The sequence below is a fragment of the Dendropsophus ebraccatus genome, chromosome 14 (assembly GCF_027789765.1).
Source record: "Dendropsophus ebraccatus isolate aDenEbr1 chromosome 14, aDenEbr1.pat, whole genome shotgun sequence".
NCBI classification, from domain to species: Eukaryota; Metazoa; Chordata; class Amphibia; order Anura; family Hylidae; genus Dendropsophus; species Dendropsophus ebraccatus.
The window spans coordinates 24,897,339-24,915,333 of record NC_091467.1 but is presented as its reverse complement, the minus strand read 5'-3'; the positions used below and the strand labels follow the sequence as shown (position 1 = coordinate 24,915,333).

At 42.3% G+C, this 17,995-nt stretch overlaps 2 protein-coding genes across 5 annotated transcripts; both read right to left on the bottom strand.

Annotated features, from left to right (window-relative positions):
- Nucleotides 1–353: 353 nt before the first annotated feature.
- LOC138772825 (keratin, type I cytoskeletal 15-like) lies at nucleotides 354–5,556 on the bottom strand. 4 transcript variants are annotated; one of them, XM_069953541.1, is made up of 8 exons: nucleotides 5,038–5,556; nucleotides 4,812–4,894; nucleotides 4,399–4,555; nucleotides 3,667–3,828; nucleotides 3,053–3,178; nucleotides 2,614–2,834; nucleotides 1,702–1,727; nucleotides 354–594 (listed from the first exon to the last, which is right to left on the bottom strand). In XM_069953541.1, the coding sequence occupies exons 1-8, from the start codon at nucleotides 5,554–5,556 to the stop codon at nucleotides 476–478; spliced, it is 1,413 nt and encodes a 470-aa protein (XP_069809642.1). In that variant the 3' UTR covers nucleotides 354–475. The 4 variants fall into 4 exon arrangements, with proteins under 4 accessions (XP_069809642.1, XP_069809644.1, XP_069809643.1 ...); XM_069953543.1 differs by having other exon boundaries at nucleotides 354–587; nucleotides 1,713–1,727; XM_069953542.1 differs by lacking the exon at nucleotides 1,702–1,727 and adding an exon at nucleotides 1,416–1,451 and having other exon boundaries at nucleotides 354–612; nucleotides 2,621–2,834.
- Nucleotides 5,557–10,288: 4,732 nt separating this feature from the next.
- On the bottom strand, nucleotides 10,289–15,196 carry LOC138772287 (keratin, type I cytoskeletal 15-like). Its single transcript, XM_069952578.1, has 8 exons — nucleotides 14,699–15,196; nucleotides 14,486–14,568; nucleotides 14,208–14,364; nucleotides 13,462–13,623; nucleotides 12,916–13,041; nucleotides 12,483–12,703; nucleotides 11,578–11,603; nucleotides 10,289–10,573 (listed from the first exon to the last, which is right to left on the bottom strand). Exons 1-8 carry the CDS (start codon nucleotides 15,194–15,196, stop codon nucleotides 10,467–10,469), a joined length of 1,380 nt encoding a protein of 459 aa, XP_069808679.1. The 3' UTR covers nucleotides 10,289–10,466.
- Nucleotides 15,197–17,995: the final 2,799 nt, after the last annotated feature.

Below are 17,995 nucleotides of genomic sequence, written 5' to 3'. Positions count from 1 at the left end.
ATCTAATACTGAAAGTGGACCAAATCGCTTACTGTTGGACTTCATCAGACTTTTGGATCATGTCACAAATACCATGATCTAGTCCAAGTTTTGTGTTTTAACTGAATTTATAATACCTTTAAAATTGTTCTCATTGGTTGATCCAACCTATGGTCATCAGCCTGACCCTTCTATTGTTGTTAAAGTTTATCGTTAAGCCTTTATTTGTAGAATCAAAGGAAAGTGAATGAGAAGCAAAAAAAAGACATTGAGGCCTCTTGTTTTGCACAACCCATAAAGATCTTTTATTGTCATAGCACCATTTGATCAATGGTCGTGAACCAATTCATACATCAAACATCATACTCATCCATATATGCTTCACTTAGGACACTCATCAATCATTATTATTTAGCATCTTCTAATGTCAGATGGAGATGGCAATGTCAGGTAGTGACGAGTGATGTAGAACTGGTCTTGGCTCGCCCACAAGGTCTTAATATCTGCTCAAGGAGCTGGAGGAGGAGGAGGAGATGACCTTCCCGCCAATTTCCTCGGTAACAATTCTTGTGGTGGTGGTGGAGGAGGAGGACGACGACGACAGTGAGCTGGATCCTGTACAAGAAAGAGAAACTCATTAAGGATCAGGCCATTTTTGGCTTTGTTTGATCATACAACTTTTTATTATTATTATTATTATTATTATAATATTCTTTTTATTAAAAATATTCAAGCCAACTTCTGCATCCCAGCACCAAAATACATAAGGGCTACTATTAAAGCATGTAACAAGTTTGCTCTGGGGACTATTGTCACAAGGCTGTCTCTTTAGAGAGATGTCTCTATGCTCGTATTGCTGGAGATCAGCATATAAAGGCGGCACAAGGAGGCACAGCAATTTAACAATTCTCGACGCTAAAGGAGTTCACTGTCCAGGTTGCAGAAGCTACGGCTGTAGATGTGATATATATTATAGCCCTGTTCCTTCCTGCCGCTGATCTCACAGGCACACTGACAGTACCCACTAGGTTATCTTGCCAACAAGATATATAAAGGTTCCACAATGTACATTTTTATTTTTACCATTTTATCAACATATTCATAAACACTTTATAGTTTTATTGTGTGTCTACATAGGCACAAAATGGACTGTTTTATACAAGCTGATTTCCAAGTTCAAAACAATGTGGTGTCAATACCCAAAGCCCCACTTCCATTGAAGTCATGGTCACTTTTCGGTGTGGCTCAGCACTGAAACTCCCATTGAAGTCATTGGAAGCTTCAGGACCGCCCCTGCAGTGTTTACAGGTGAAAAAGGGCTGCACTCCACAATGGTGTTTCTTGTACTTATCTTAACATGCCTATATAATGTTATGATTAGAGTTGATTGAACTTCGGGAAATCCTAGGTTCGATTGAACTCGAACAGTCCCGAACCTGCTGCATTTGATTGCTGAGGAGACTGCCCAGGTACTGCCTGGAATTCCGGGATTCAGCCTATTACCTAGTCTGAATCCCGGAATTCCAGGCAGTACCCGGGCACTCTCCTCCTTCCCCGCGGACCAAGAAGGCATCAGCAATCAAATGCGGCAGGTTCGTGAAGGTTCGAGTTCGATCAAACCTAAGATTTCCCGAGGTTCGATCAACTCTAGTTATGATGTCTGGTACTAACCAATATACTTTGTGTGACAACGTTTAATTCAATATATTTTATATTACATACCTGATTTCAACCCTCCACTGGCAATCCTAAAAGAAAGAATATCAAGATTAAAAATTACATAGATAGATAGATAATGAAGAATTGATTCAGTATGCATCAGGTTCAGTTCGAATATCAGAAAATATTAGCTTGTCTACACTGAGTAGTCGGAAAGTAAGCAGCCATGATGTGTGCACCACAGCTTCCATTCACAACATTCACCAGCCTCTAAGTGTACTCTACAGGAGCAAGGACACCTACCTTTGTCAGGAGTCCCTGCACATATTTACAATTAAAGGGCACTTCTAAGTCTAAATGCAAGATCCAAATCCAAAATGAATCTCACAGTCAAGTTTTGTCTTTTCCTTTTTTTTTTTTACAATGGCCATACATGTTTAAATAAATGAATGCTTTTCTATTCTCCTGTAATAGAATACCATCCTAGTTAGGGGCATAACTAGGATGTTGTTGGTAGCTCTAGGTACTTAGTCAGTGCCAGGTGGGGCATTAAAAAGCCAACTGAATTTAGGTAAGCCCAGCCTATGTGCAAGTGAAGACCTACGAGTTTTCTACTTGAGCAAATACCTAGCTAGGAGTGTCTGGCAGTGGTGGTCTGTACTTGAATACTCTTGTGTGATCACCTGTAGATCCAGAAGTGACAATGAAGTGACATTGAAACGGACTGTAGTACTATATGGTGGCCATTGACTGGTGGTGAAAAAGAGTAGCACAAAAGCATCCTATTCATGTGATTGTACAGCTAAGAATAAGAAGTTTCCCAGTATATCCCACAATCTTGCTAATGGGGCCATCTAAGAAATGACTTGGTCCTCTACTAGATCATTTTTTTCTATCATAGGTCCTATAAATTGACTGTGATCCACAATTAAAAATGCAAAGTATACAGTAAACATGGAAAGAAACTAGACTTACTTTCCACCCTCTCCCTCCAGGAGCTGATGGTAGGTGGCGATCTCCTGTTCCAATCTGGTCTTGATGTCCAGCAGAACTTTGTACTCTTGGTTTTGGCGTTCCAGATCTGAGCGGAGATCGCCAAGCTGTGCTTCAATGCCACCGATGACAGATTGTAACTGGAACAGTTGTGCAGAGTAGCGACCTTCTGTCTCAGCCAATGTAGCTTCCAGACTGGCTTTCTGTTTTCAAAAATAAGTTTGGGACCAAGGGTCAGATTAGATATTATTTCTCAGAACTAGTACCACTCTTGTCCATGTTACTTCTGGCTTTGCAGCCCAAACTTATTCATGGCATGAGCTGCAATACCAGACACATCCCATGGACAATAGGGGTGTTGTTCTTAGAATAAAGCTAAATACATGAAATAATGTAGATAACCGTTTTTTCAGATACGTACAGCACTGAGCAGAGACTGAAGTTCAACTTCTAGTCCTTGTTGGCTGCGTCTCAATTCTGTGCTCTCCGACTTGTTGGTTTGGACTTGTTGTGTGCTGGAAACAACCTGGCTCTGTAAGCTTTCAGCCTAGAATGTGAGAACACAATATACTGTGAGTTACTTACAACATAACTAAGGATGGAAAATTCTGGAAAAATCAGATGATTGTTTCTATATTAGCTTGGATTTACATCACGCTCAACCTTTCTAGGGTCTGGTTGTATGTGTATAGCATACTTTAGAAAAATATATCATCTTTAAGTTTTATCTCATGAAGACAATTCATATGTCCAGCTAGGCCATCATGAAGGAGTCCATATGTCCAGCTAGAACATCACAAAGGGGATCTTTGGGGTCTATGAGCAGGAATGGAAAGCAACACTATTTGATAACATTAATTTATGGTATGTGCCCACCATATATCACTATATTTTCCCTAGAGCAGCTATCACTTTTGTGAATTTAGGTTACTAGCAATCAAGAAAAAGCAAAAATAATTCCCTATAAGCCTCCATTGGTAAACTTTTTGATGATAACATTCCTCTAGATATCAATTCGGGATGCTGGGGATTTACCTGACTGAGGAACCAAGCTTCAGCCTCTTTTCTGTTCTTCTCAGCGACGATCTCATACTGCTCCCTGAGGTCATTGATAGTCTTGATCAGGTCAACTCCAGGAGCGGCATCCAGTTCCACATTGACGGTGCCAGCAGATTGCTGTTTGCTCTCGCTAATTTCCTGCAAATTCATGAAGGATAAAAGCCTTAAATGATGGCACATAATACCATAAGAGTAGGTTATCCCTATGTATCTAAAAAGTACTTGGTTTTCATGTTGTGCCCTAATAATTTGTGGTGGTCCTATAGAATCAGTTTATCGATCTATATGGGTGTTCTTGGCTCTTATGCCTTCAATGGTCTTGAATATTGGACATGTTCACTTGACTTGTTGTTGGCATGACTAGATAAACATGTATTACCAATAAAAACCGAAGAATCATTGAGACTACTGTGACTGTGTGGATTGCTATGGCATTGGGCATATGCCCTAGCTTGGTCTTGTTCACCTGATGCCTAGTTCCAGTTCATCCTGTTATTAGCTTGACAGCAACCTTGTTTTTGACAAATACAATGACAAGTCAGTGACCTCTTTAAAATCTATGTGGTGCAACTGGTTTTACTATTAAAAGAATGACTGGGTCAAAAGTACAAGGGTACTATACATGTGTATTCACTTTTCCTTGAAAGTCAATAGAAAAAGTGGAAAGTTCTGGGGATCGGTGCCTGATATTTTCCTTTTATTGCTTACCTCCTCGTGGTTCTTCTTCAGGTAAATCAGCTCCTCCTTGAGGCCTTCAATCTGGAGCTCCAGATCTGATCTAGTCATTGACAGCTCATCCAAAACACGCCTAAGGCCACTGATATCATTTTCCACACTCTGGCGGAGAGAAAGTTCATTCTCAAACCTAAAGAATAGAAGATTATCCTGTTATTATACGTAGATATATATCACTCTATATCATTTATATAGATACAGTATATGTAAGACACAACTAATAGACAGGTGAATGGTATATAGATGATACAGGGATATGGGCAAGACAGATAGATAGATAGATAGATAGATAGATAGAGTGCAAGGTATGGGTAATGTGGATACATAGATGGCACAGGGTTATGAGTAATATCAGGTTTTGGCTGCCATTATATTCTCACACTCACTTAAGTCTGAAGTCATCAGCAGCCAGTCTGGCATTATCTATCTCCAAAATCACCTTTGAGTTGTTGATTGTTGCCACAAAGATCTATAATAAAAAAAAAAAAAACTAATTAAATTCATGTAAATTATATTAATAAATGAGCTTATATAGACAGCCATATAGTAGACAATTGATAGAAATCTACCTATCATTTCGAAATTGTTTCCTCACAACGATATGAACCATACCTTATCACGAAGTTCACCAATTGCAGTGTAGAAACCAGCAAAACTCTGCTCCTTGACTGCCACAGACCCTTGCTTTGAGTACCAGTCGCGGATCTTGGCCTCCAAATCATTGTTTGCTGCCTCCAAGGATCGTACTTTATCAAGGTAGTTGGCCAGACGGTCATTTAGGTTCTGCATGGTATACTTCTCATTTCCAGAAAGCAATCCATCTCCACCTCCACCGGCACTGAAGCTAGCACCGGAGCCAGAGCCAAAGCCTGCTCCGCCACCAAATCCAGAACCAAAGCCTGCTCCACCACCAAATCCAGAGCCAAAGCCTGCTCCACCACCAAATCCAGAGCCAATGCCTGCTCCACCCCCAAAACCAGAGCCAAAGCCACCTGCTGAAGCACCAGTGGAAAAGGATCCTCCAAATCCACCAGCATGGACACTGGCTGCTCTGTAGATGCCATTGGAAATCCTAGAGGAGATACCACTGCTCAGTCTGGAGGAGCCGGCTTGACTGAAGCTGTAGCTCATGGTGGCAGTGGGTGGTATTTAGAGATGAGTATGAGGCAGGTTGCTACACAACTGTTCCTTGGAGTCAGATGTGCAAGAAACCTTGGTACATGGACCATATTTATACGGCAAGAAACAGGGTCATGTCCTTCAGTATGACAGCCTTCACGCCCCATGAACTAAGGCCACATCATAAGTCTATCTCTTATTGGTCAGTAACTGATTTGAAAGATGATCATTTACATTCTTTTATTTTTTGCCGTAGGAGAAACACATTTCAGCTTTTCTTGTTGGATTTGTTTTAGAAACATTCCCAGAAGGGATGAAGTTATGAACTCTTGAAGTTTTCTAGGTATCTTGAAATATTTGTCCTTTTTCTTCCTCCTTTGTCATGTATCCAGGTGAAAAGTTTAAGGCTTCTGTGCCCAAGAACATTGTTACATAAGGAGTAATACTGATTTATAGAGAGTGTTATGTATACTATATGTTCTGAGTTCCTCTGAATGTGGACCTCACAGGATCTAATATACTTTGGGAAAGATGAGGACAGGGCATGCAAGATTTAAATGTACCCAACCCTTTATGCCATTGGAGATAAGTCATTGGCAATGGCTATCTTCATTGGTTTCTCAGGCATAAGTGGTGCAAACTGATACCTTCCGTATGAAAAGTCAACTAGAGTAGGGGTAAGCAGTAATAAGAATCCTCTGTATGAGAATAAAAGTATTACTCAGTTAAAATCTAATTGCCAGCCCCCCCCCCCCCCCCCCGACCCTGTGACAACAAGGTCACCATACACATTTGATGATCGACCAGTCCCCAAAAAATTGTGTGACATTTAGGGCCCTATTCCACCGGACGATTATCGTTCGCATAATCGTTAACGATTAACGATCTCAAACGACCGCTATTGCGAAAGACCTGAAAACGTTCACTCATTTCCATGGAACGATAATCGTTACTTATGATCGTATTTGCGATCGTTTTTTCTTCACTATTACTTCGCTATTGCGTTCGTATCTACTGCGAACGACCGAACGACGTCTTATTCAATGCTACCGATTTGAGAACATTTTGTGAACGAGCAGCGATAAAAATAGGTCCAGGTCTTAAAAAGCGATCAACGATTTCTCGTTCGGTCGTTAATCGTTAACTGTATTTCAACCGAACGATTATTGTTTAGATTCGAACGATTTAATGATAATTTGAACGATAATCGTCCGGTGGAATAGGGCCCTTAATGTGTAGCGGCCTGTAGTCTAGCTATAGAACAAACTTCCATGTAATGATGAAATTCATCTGCACTACAAGGTTTTAAAAAGTTGCCTTCAGGGGCATACTTCACTAATTACATGTATAGTGTCCTTGTCACTTAAAAAAAATATGACATGTCCTAGAGACATGTCACAAGTTTCGATTGTTCAGGGACTAAGTCTTCAGACCCCCATGATTAATAGATATAGCCAGGAGCAGCACTTGGCTGAACACTTCACGACTCCCTGCAATCTCCATCTCACTGCAGGTGACAGTCACCATAGATTTGCAGTCAACATGCAGATATTCTACTTAGCTGTAGGTTGGGGTCGAGTCAATTCTTCAGTCTGGATTTCTCCGATAGAAACAATTAAAACCATTGTAAACCCATATATTGGACATCTGCCATGGTTTTTGTCCTATAGATACACTTATTGACAGAAAAAAGAAATGCAACGATAAAAATATAAGTTATGGCGAGGCCTACATGACTAGGTTTGGTTGGACTAGAATGTTTTAAGGAAAGGGAGGGGGTGAAGTGGGGGAGGCTTAGTGAGAGAGTTGGGTGGTCATAAGGAGAGAAAACAAGGAGGAAAGGAGGGGATCAAGAGGAGTTTGTGAAAGGATATTGGTTGGGGGTAAGGTGTGGTTCAGGGTAAGGTACGAAGGCGGGTTTAATCTGGTTAAGGGCGAGGTATGGGTTAAAGGGGGAGTAACCAGCCATTCTTGGTTAGCAAGCTGGGAAGCTACAACACCCACCCACCCGTTTTTTCCTTTGGTTGGTTCGAGGATATTTTGGGAGCTTTAAGGTATGGATTTGAATTGGAACAGTGTATGTGAGGGACTTTGTTGCAGCAGCTTGGCAGGCGTTGGGTGGTCTTCGGAAATGGAAAGAGAAAATGGGAATAGAGGTAAAGAGAGGGAACCAATGGTAGGTTCTGGACTTAAATTTATGGTTGGTTGAGATGGTGGTCAGAGGAAAATATCTTTTGGATCATGGGGCTTGGAATATTTTGGGCACACAGGTGTTTAGGCTGAGGTGCCTACGAGCCTGTGCGAACTGGCTGGAGGCACAACCTGTGGACATGGCTTGTGGAACGTGACTGCCATGTTATGGTAAGTTATTTGGGGCTTCGAGAACCACCATCGCCAGATGTTTCTTTATATGGGGGACCTCATTGAAATTGGGGTCAGTGGGGACAGGTGTTATTACTTGCATGTTGTGTTATAATTTAATAAAACAACTGCTGTGGCCAATTTAAATTCACACTGGTGTAGCATCATTATTTAAAGTGACACTGTCACCCCCCTATTTGCATTTTGACTGCTCTCCACAGGTGTAAAGGGTAAATGTTACAGCTTTCATTACTTATTTTATATTACACCTCATGGTGCTTGCTCTTGCGTTTTTATCACCTGTGGAATGGTATATGTGGCGGGGCCTCGCGGCCTATGTGTCACATCGCTCCGCTCCTATCACCACTTAACCCCACCCCCATCCGTGCCGTCATCGCAGCATAGGCCTCGCCCTCTCAGCAGCCATTGGAAGGGCCAGCCTAAAGCTCTAGGCCCCACCCCCCTAGATTGTTCCACACCAATGGCCGCTGAGGGGCGGGGCCTATGTGGCAATGATGTCACGGATGGCGGCCGGGCTAAGTGGTGCTAGGGGCGGGGTGATGTGGCACATAGGCCGCGAGGCCCCGTCCACATATACCAATCCACAGGTGATAAAAACTACTTTTTACCAGAACAAGCACCATGAGGTGTGTTATAAAATAAGTAATGAAAGCTGCAACATTTACCCCTTACACCTGTGGAGAGCAGTCAAAATGCAAATAGGGGGTGACAGTGTCACTTTAAGATACAGGGGCTGGGAAAGACTCCACAATATTTTGTCTTGATAGCTGCAAAATGTTGCTGTTAGGAATAGGGAACTAGACAACATGAGACAGGTGATGCCCTGGCACTGACACCCGCCCCGCTGTCACTGCCTAATTGCTTTGACTGCCCTAGGCAGCAGCAGACATCTGGTTGACAGTCCCTAGCCTATGCAGGTGTGACACAGAACACGGTCAAGACAAACCAAACACAGGAATAGCAAGGTCAGGGGTCTGGGTCGGCAACTAGAAGTTTGCGTGGTACAAAAACGTAATCCGAAGAGTAGTCACAAAGTCAAACCAGAAAGTCAAAGATACCAGTAAACAGAACAAATTCTAGGTCAAGAGGTTACTCAGAGTATAGGGCTCTATCACAGGCAGGGAATGGTAGACAGAGGAGAATACTTATAGGACCTGGAGTCCCAGCCCCAAGCGTGATTGGGGCTGAGACTCCAGCCCCAGACCAAAACCACAAGCTGACTGGCGGCGCCAGCTGCCAGTCAGTGATTAATAATATCCCACATATGTGCCACTTGCCTGGGGGCAGTGAAGCCCCGGCTGCGTCTAGATACAAGGACGTTGCTGCACCCCTAGCAACCTGGACGACCAGTAGCTAGAGACACAGTCGAAGCACGCCCTGCACCCTTCAGGGCCGGTTGCCAGGGACGCTGTCGGCAAGGGGCTGGCCTGCCAGCTCCTCTGCCATGCAGATGATAACAGGTCTGGTCTGGTTATACACTCTTGCCACAAGAGGGCATAAAAGTCATTCCCTTGCTCCCCTATAAAATCTCAGAGGCTACTTTAGGTTAGTGTAGCTCTTGTTGAGAAATCATTGGCTGCAAGGCACAACTGTATGACGCGGGTGAAAACATCTTGCCCTGTTGACAGACTTAGAAAGGGGGTGTATTATTGGACTATGGAAACAGGATGGTTGACTACAAACTGGAATTGTATCATCTCTATGGGAAAAAAACAATCACAGGTCATCAAATTTATAGCCAATCCAGCATTAATGGGACCAGTTGAGTCATCAGCTTAACACCAATGGCTGCTTCCTTAAAGGCAAAAGTGGCATTTTTAACTTTTTGCCTGGGGATCATGTAAAGTTTAAATGAACTAGTAGTTTTGCTTTCAAATCCTATTGACCAACCTGCTTAGCATAAGATGGGACCAAAGTCTCATATTCATGGTTGGATATTTCACTGTATCTAAGGATCATCAGCTCGGCAAAGGTTTAGACCATAGACAAAACCACAACAGTGTCAGTAAGGTTCACCAAAGAACATCCCTATAAACACATGGCAGTGGAGCAAATCACTTACTGATGGACTTTTGGGTCATTTGCCCTTGATAATATAAGTAAATGGTAAGAGCTGAATTTATATTGGACAAGACCTCAATAGTATTTTCTTTGGTTGACCCAAGGTACATGAACTTAGAAGTTTAGATTTAGACTTTTATCTTTTAAATATTTCTTTAAACTTTCTATCTGTAGGAAGGAAAACGCAAGAAAAGACATTGAGGCCTCTTGTTTGGCACAACCCATAAAGATCCTTTATTGTTATTACAAGATTAGATCCTATGGTCAAAGACCAATTCATACAACATTGAAGCCCCACACATGAATTAATCAATATTTGACTTATTTTGGACATGTTGATTTTCAATCAGTGTCTTGGTTAAAAAAAACATGAACATATGACATCTTCTGTAGTTTCATAAGACAATGTCAGTAATGGAGATGACAATGTCAGGTGGTGACGTATGATGTAGAACTAGTCTTGGCTCGCCCACAAGGTCTTAATATCTGCTCAGTGAGGTGGTGGTGGAGGAGATGACCTTCCCGCCAACTTCTTCTTTGATGATTGCTTGCACTTTTGTGGTGGTGGTGGTTGTTGTGCTGGATCCTGTAAAATAAAATGGAACCAGTTAAGCACAAGGCTATTTTTTTGGCTGGAGCACCATTCAAATTTCCTGCCATTATAGGGCTACAATTTTTATTATTATTGTTTGAAGCACGCCTTGGTTACCTTTGTAAGCTCTCAGCTGAGCTGCGTCTGTAGTGCTGCCAGCCTCATGATTATTGGTGATGACCATTGTCAGATCAACATACTATAAATTCTGTGGGTCCTGAGCTGTGACTATAGTGACACCAGCCTCATGACTATTGGTGATCTCCATTGTCACATCAGCATACTATATCTTCTGTAGGTCCTGAGCTGTGTCAGTAGTGACACCAGCATCATGATTATTGATGACCACCATTGTCACATCCACATATTACATTTTCTGTAGGTCCTGAGCTGTGACTGTAGTGATGGCAACCTCATGATTATTGGTGACCACCATTGTCACATCAACATATTATAAGTTTTGTAGGTCCTAAGCTGTGTCTCTAGTGATGCCAGCCTCATGATTCTTGGTGATCAAAAGATATGAGTGCACCTTGAGCACGCTCAAGTTTGTCCGAACCCGGATGCTCAGCATTCTCATACTGGTGGCTGAAAAAGTTGGATGCAACCCTAGGGACTCCGGAAAAACATGGATACAGCCATAGGCTGTTTTCTAGGCAACCTTCGGGCTGCATTCAACTTCTTTACATGCCGGTAATCGAATGCAGAGTGTTCCAGTTCAAACAAAGTATGGAGCATGCTTGAGATTCGATCATCTCATGATCACATTGTCACAACATACTACATCTTCTGTAGGTTCTGAGCTATGTCTATAGTGACACCAGTCTTATAAAACTGATCTCACATGATGAGACTATTATAAAGTTAACTGATAACTTTATTCATAGGGACTTTACATGGTCATAATGCTAATAAGTTTAACAGTAATTGAAGCATCTTCTAAGAAGCCATGAAAGGAGATTGAAATTTACTTTATTTAATCATATATTGATTCGTACCTGATTTAAACTCTCCGCTGGCAATCCTGAAAAAGAAGAAATTGTAAAGATTAAAAATTACACAATTACAAGATAGAAAGATAGACATATGTCACATATGGCTAATTTTCTACTGTACGCGGCATAGCTAAGATGGTGTTTCCACAACATGTGTCCCAGTAAAAGTGCTGCTACAACCCTGCAAAATAAGTAAAGACCTACCGATTCCAAGTAGAGCAGATTAGTCTCCTACCTAACCAGGAGTCTAAAGATGGCCATACATTTTTAATGTATACACTCCGACCGGAATCGCTAGCGGTCATGCAAAAAATTGACGTCAGTTTTCTGCAGCCACTATTCATTGAATTGCGGCCGCAGAAGACATGTCAGTGCCCACAATGGAGCATACGGCTCCGGCCGCACGCTCCATTGTGCGCAGCGAGAATTTGGATGCGGTCGCACACTGATGCGTCTGCATCCTAATTCATTAGTAGTGAAGATCATCTAGCCGGTACTGCAGTAGCGGCCGGGATGATCTTCAGTAACACTGGCCGTTCTGTGATCCAGCCGGGTCACAGAACAGCCAGTGTTTTGCATAGTGTGCACATAGCCTAAAGATGTATGGGAACTTACAGTTGCTTGACAATAGTAGTCAGTACTTTTTTTTTTTTTTACTGATCATCAGTGATCGTCTTTGGATGTGAAAGTGACATGTGAGCTGCAGTTTGATGGCTATTGACTGACAGTGGAAGAGAGCCACGGAGGCATCCTTCCCAGGTGATCCTTTAGCTAAGAAGGACAAGTTTTTTAGTTGTCTTTGAATGGCCTCCAGAAAAGTGGATGTACTGTATAAGCAACCATGGCCACCATTTAAGTAGGGATACTAAGAAAGTACTGTACTTGTAACAGAGAGAAAATAGACTTACTTTCCACCCTCTCCCTCCAGAAGCTGATGGTAGGTGGCAATTTCCTGTTCCAATCTGCTCTTGATGTCCAGCAGGGTTTTGTATTCTTGGTTTTGGCGTTCCAGATCTGAGCGGAGCTCACCAAGCTGTGCTTCATAGCCGCTGATAACAGCTTGCATCTGGAAAAGCTGTGCAGCGTAGCGACCTTCTGTCTCTGCTACTGAAGCCTCCAAGCTGGCTTTCTGTTGTCAGAAACAAGTTTGGAATTAGAGTTAGATTAGATGTTTCTCCGAGATGTTTTAATTCCCGCCGTTGTCCATGGGTTACACTTGGTTGTACAGCCCAAACTTATTCACTTCAATAGAAAGGAGCTGCAATACCAGACACATCCCATAGACAAGAGTGGTACTGTTCTCAAAAAGTAATGCCAATAACAGTTTCTTCCGATACGTACAGCACTGAGCAGAGACTGAAGTTCAACTTCAAGACTTTGGTGACTGCGCCTCAGTTCTGTGCTCTCCGTCTGGTTGGTTTGGACTTGCTGTGTGCTGGTAACAACTTCATTTTGCAAGCTTTCAACCTAGAATGTGAGGAAACCAAATAAGTAGCTAATGGTGGTCAGAGAACAAAGGTCTGGACATAATCATATGACCATTCTATAAATAAAATGATCAGGCAAATCTGTATGATCCATAGAAAACTTGCAAAGATATCTTGCTAAAAAAGATCATCTCAAAGTGGTTGCTCTATAGAGAAAACTTTGTCAATATGCCTTATTGGTTCATTTAGAGGTCATCAAGTGAGCCCTCCACCAGGTTCTTCCGAAACTGAGATATGCTCTTGTGTCTATGTAATGTCTATAGACAGCCATTTGTAGTAACTAGCAACCAAGAAACAAACGTTCTTGATGTTGGCATGAACCTCAATTAGACAGAACTAACTTTTTCTCTAGTTTCTAGAGATATGTATATCCATGAAATAGATTTCAGAGATGAGTTACCTGGCTAAGGAACCAAGCTTCAGCCTCTCTTCTGTTCTTGTCTGCAATGTGCTCATACTGTTCCCTGAGGTCATTGAGAGTCTTAAGCAGGTCAACTCCAGGAGCAGCATCCAGCTCCACATTAACGGTGCCAGCAGCTTGCTGTTTGCTCTCGCTAATTTCCTGCAAGTAGAGCGTAAAGGATAAAAGACTTAAATCATAGCACATAATACCATAAGACATTGGTTATTATACTCTATGTTATCCCTGTGTATCTAATAAAAACTATGCAGCATCAATGGTATGATCAATCATGGTGGTCATCTTCAAACAGAAGGCATGTGTATGAACTGGGCCTGGGTGTAGTTATGGGTGTCCTTGGCTCTTACATCTTTAAATGGTCTTGAACCATCAATATTGTGAATGGACACTTGACTGTGGGGATTGGACATGTGGTCTAGGATGGCCTTCTTGACCTTATTTCTTGTTCCAAATCACCCTGTTAGATGAAGGTTATTAGCTTGATAGCAACTATACTATGAATTAACTATAACAACAAGATTCAGTGTCCTTATTAAATCCTATATATGTTGTATTGTCAAGAATACGCATGACATGCACAAAAATGACTGGGTCTCAAATATGGAGTACCCGATAGAGAAGAAGCCACATATGTGTATTGATTTTCCATAAAAGTCAGTGAAAGATATGGAAACAGAGAAATAAACTGGGGATCCCATGCCTGATATTTCCCTATTCTCACTTACCTCCTCATGGTTCTTCTTCAAGTAAACCAGCTCCTCCTTAAGGCCTTCAATCTGGAGCTCCAGATCTGACCTTGTCATTGTCAGCTCATCCAAGACACGCTTAAGTCCATTGATATCGTTCTCCACGCTCTGGCGCAGGGCAAGTTCATTCTCAAACCTAAAGAATAGCGTATTATTTAGTTATTATGACTATATGACCACTTTTATAGATATCGCCAACAGGCTGATGTTGATATACAGGATTTGGCCTGGAGATGACGTTACATTCACAAACTTACTTAAGTCTGAAGTCATCAGCAGCCAGTCTGGCGTTATCGATCTCCAAAATTACTTTTGAGTTGTTGATTGTTGCTACAAAGATCTAGAAAAGTTTAAGCAAATGAAGCAGTTTAAGCAAATTATGTTCTTGAATGAGCATAGTTAGATATTTGTAGATATTGCATGGAAATAGTTGACCTACAAATGTACTTTTACTGCAATATGATCCATACCTTATCACGGAGTTCATCAATTGCACCGTAGAAGCCGGCAAAGTTTTGCTCCCGAACAGTCACAGACCCCTGCTTTGAGTACCAGTCACGGATCTTGGCCTCCAAGTCATTATTTGCTTCCTCCAAGGATCGTACTTTATCAAGGTAGTTGGCCAGACGGTCATTCAGGTTCTGCATGGTATACTTCTCATTTCCAGAAAGTAATCCATCTCCACCTCCACCGGCACTGAAGCTGCCACCGGAGCCAGAACCAAAGCCTGCTCCACCACCAAATCCAGAGCCAAAGCCTGCTCCACCACCAAATCCGGAGCCAAAGCCTGCTCCACCACCAAATCCAGCACCTAAACCACGTGCTGAGCTGGCAGATGCCATGGAGATACTGGATCCTCCAAATCCACCACCATGGACACTGGCTGCTCTGTAGATCCCATCAGACAGCCTGGAGGATACACCGCCACTCATTCTGGAGGAGCTGGTCTGACTGAAAGTGTAACTCATAGTGACAATGAGTGGTTTTTAGGGATGAGTATGAGGCAGGTTCCTACACAACTGTTCCTTGAAATCAGGAGTGCAAGAAACCTTGATACATGAACCATATTTATAAGGCAAGCGAGGGGTCATGTGCAATTACAGGCTTCCCACCCCTTGGACCATAGCCACGTCTTAAGTCAATCTCTAATTGGTCAGTCACTAATCTGAAAGATGATCATTTACATTCTTTCTTCTTTGCCTTAGGAGAAACACATCTCAACCTCTCTTGTCTGATTTGTTTCACAAACATTCCCAGAAGGGATAAGCTGAATTCTCCTGATATATAGGAATCTTACAGTTTTGGTCTCTTATTATGCACCCTTATATCACGTGTTAATCTGTTTCAGGCGTAAAAAAGTAAAACTCTAATGTTACATGAATGATCACTAAATGTAACCTGAGCTTCTTGTTGTCATGACATATTAATATACAAAGATTCCGACACACAAAGCTTAAGGAATTCACCATTTGTTGCTGGATAACTATGTGGTTGTAACTGAGCATTCATTTTGACGCACAAGACAACCATCACATTCATGATCATCATGTGCCAAAAATTCTACTGTTTTTGACTGACGTATATTTTACTCAAAAAGTGGGCATTCCCACCTATGTGTTCTTGTTTCAGACAGACATATATAATAATTTTTATATCACTATAAAGATCTAACAGGAGTTTATTACCGATAATGTTGGAATCATCCTTCGGTAAGGAACCTCCCACTAGATTGTCTTCCCATTGACCATGTTGGTCAACTAAACAGATGGAAAACAAAGAACATGACTCAGTTGACTTCATTTAGAGCCTCTGCTTTCATATTCCATTATACAGCGGTAAATGGAGCCAGTCCGTTATATGACAGACACCAGTGGAGTCCGACAGACTCCATTGACATTGATGGGGCTCATTGGTTTCAGTTATTTTGCTAGATTCTAACGGAACAAGAAATTTTTTTCTTTTGTCCCGTTAGTTAAACAGGTTCTGCAACGAATCTTAAATGCAGATGTGAACTAAACCTCATAGACTTTCTTTTTTTTACAGAAGTAACTGTAGGTCTTCCACACTATAACATTTCCTGCAGGACATTGCTAAAAAACTTGGCTATTTATACGACTGAATTCGATGGCAAGAAAAAATTCTACATATGGAGCTCTATAGTAGGGGGGCCAACTCATAGTATCAGGGTTGTTACACATTGGTGGGCCAAGGGCAAGGTTATCATATATGCTGGCACCCTGTAGCTCCCGTTAACTTCAATGGGAGCTTTAGGCCTGAACTACACTGAAAAGAAGTGACGTCTTTTCTTACAAGCTTGTTTGCCCGGCTTCCAATGGTTTTTGCCAATTGACACTGTGCTGTTTTTGACACGGAAATCACAGCATTTTCTGCTTCTAAGTGCATTTTGCGCTCATTTGATCCTACCCTTACTGTATTCTTATTGTCCTCTCTAATGCCCTAAACTGCCCCTCTAGGACCATAAGGTCATGTGACCCGTTTAGAAGCTCTGTAAAGTCTATAGGAGGACTGCTGTGTGCCAGAATTCTGTGGGACCAGGAAGCTGCAGCCCAGCCATGGTTCTCCATCCTTGTGCAGCATCACCACAAAAGTAATTCCAAACGAGGTAGTTAGTAATTTTATTTGTGTCTTAAGGACACAAAGCGTTGGCGGTAGTGTCACTGCCAGGGGGGCTCAGCTGTCAGTGAGCCGAGTTCAGGTGCAACACTTTCATCTAAGGTTAAAACAGCCCTGCAAGGCTTCTGTTCTTGAATGATGGGCTCATAGTCCTCCTAAATAATGATCTGCTGGTTGATCACCTTACAGCTTGTGCTTTCTAGTCACAGAAACTGGATGGTGCGTAGCATCTATAGCATGTCTGACCTTGTTACATACCAAGAGCATAATTGATATTAGAATACTATCATAATTAGAGATGAGCAAAGCGAATATGGTGAATCAAGATTCACTGTGAATCACACTGTCAATTCACTGATTTGTTAATGAAGTTTGTTAAAAAAAAAAAAAAAAAATGGCGGCCACACATGCTGCGTGGAGCGTCACTGGATGGGAGAAAGGGATTAACCATAACCCCTAGCGCCCATCCAATCAGCTGGAGGCCCCATATGTCAGCATCTTTCCCTCCCCCTCTATATAAGGCGGTTCGGTAATGGAGGTGGCCAGTGGTCTGTGTGTGGAGGAGAGAGCAGGATGGCAGCAGGCAGTCTAACAATTGCAAACGAGCGCTTTCGAGAACGGCCTGAAATCTTTCACCATAAGGGCCGGATCATACTGAGCAAACACGGCGCAATTCTCTCCGCCGTGGAATCCCGTCGTGCTCAGTGTGCTGCTTTGAGCGAATGGGAGAGCGCGCGCCTGTCCGCTGCCGCCGCTCTCCGCTCACAGAATGAACATGTTCATTCTTTGAGCGGAGAGGAGAGGGAGCGGACAGGCGCGCTCTCCCATTCGCTCAAAGCAGCACACTGAGCACGACGGGATTGCGCTATGTTTGCTCAGTGTGAACCGGCCCAAATACATGGAACGAAAGTCATTAGTTACAATCACAATTACGATACTTTGTATACATAGTATACGAACGATTGTAATAACGAACAAATGATGTATACATTATTTTATGGACAGCTCAAAAGATGCGATCAGCGATATATGGAGGCATTTCTGTCGGTTTGATCGTTGCCTGCATACACAAAGAAATATTTAAGACCGCATTCACACGTTCTGTGTTCTGCACGAAACAGGGACGAGGAATG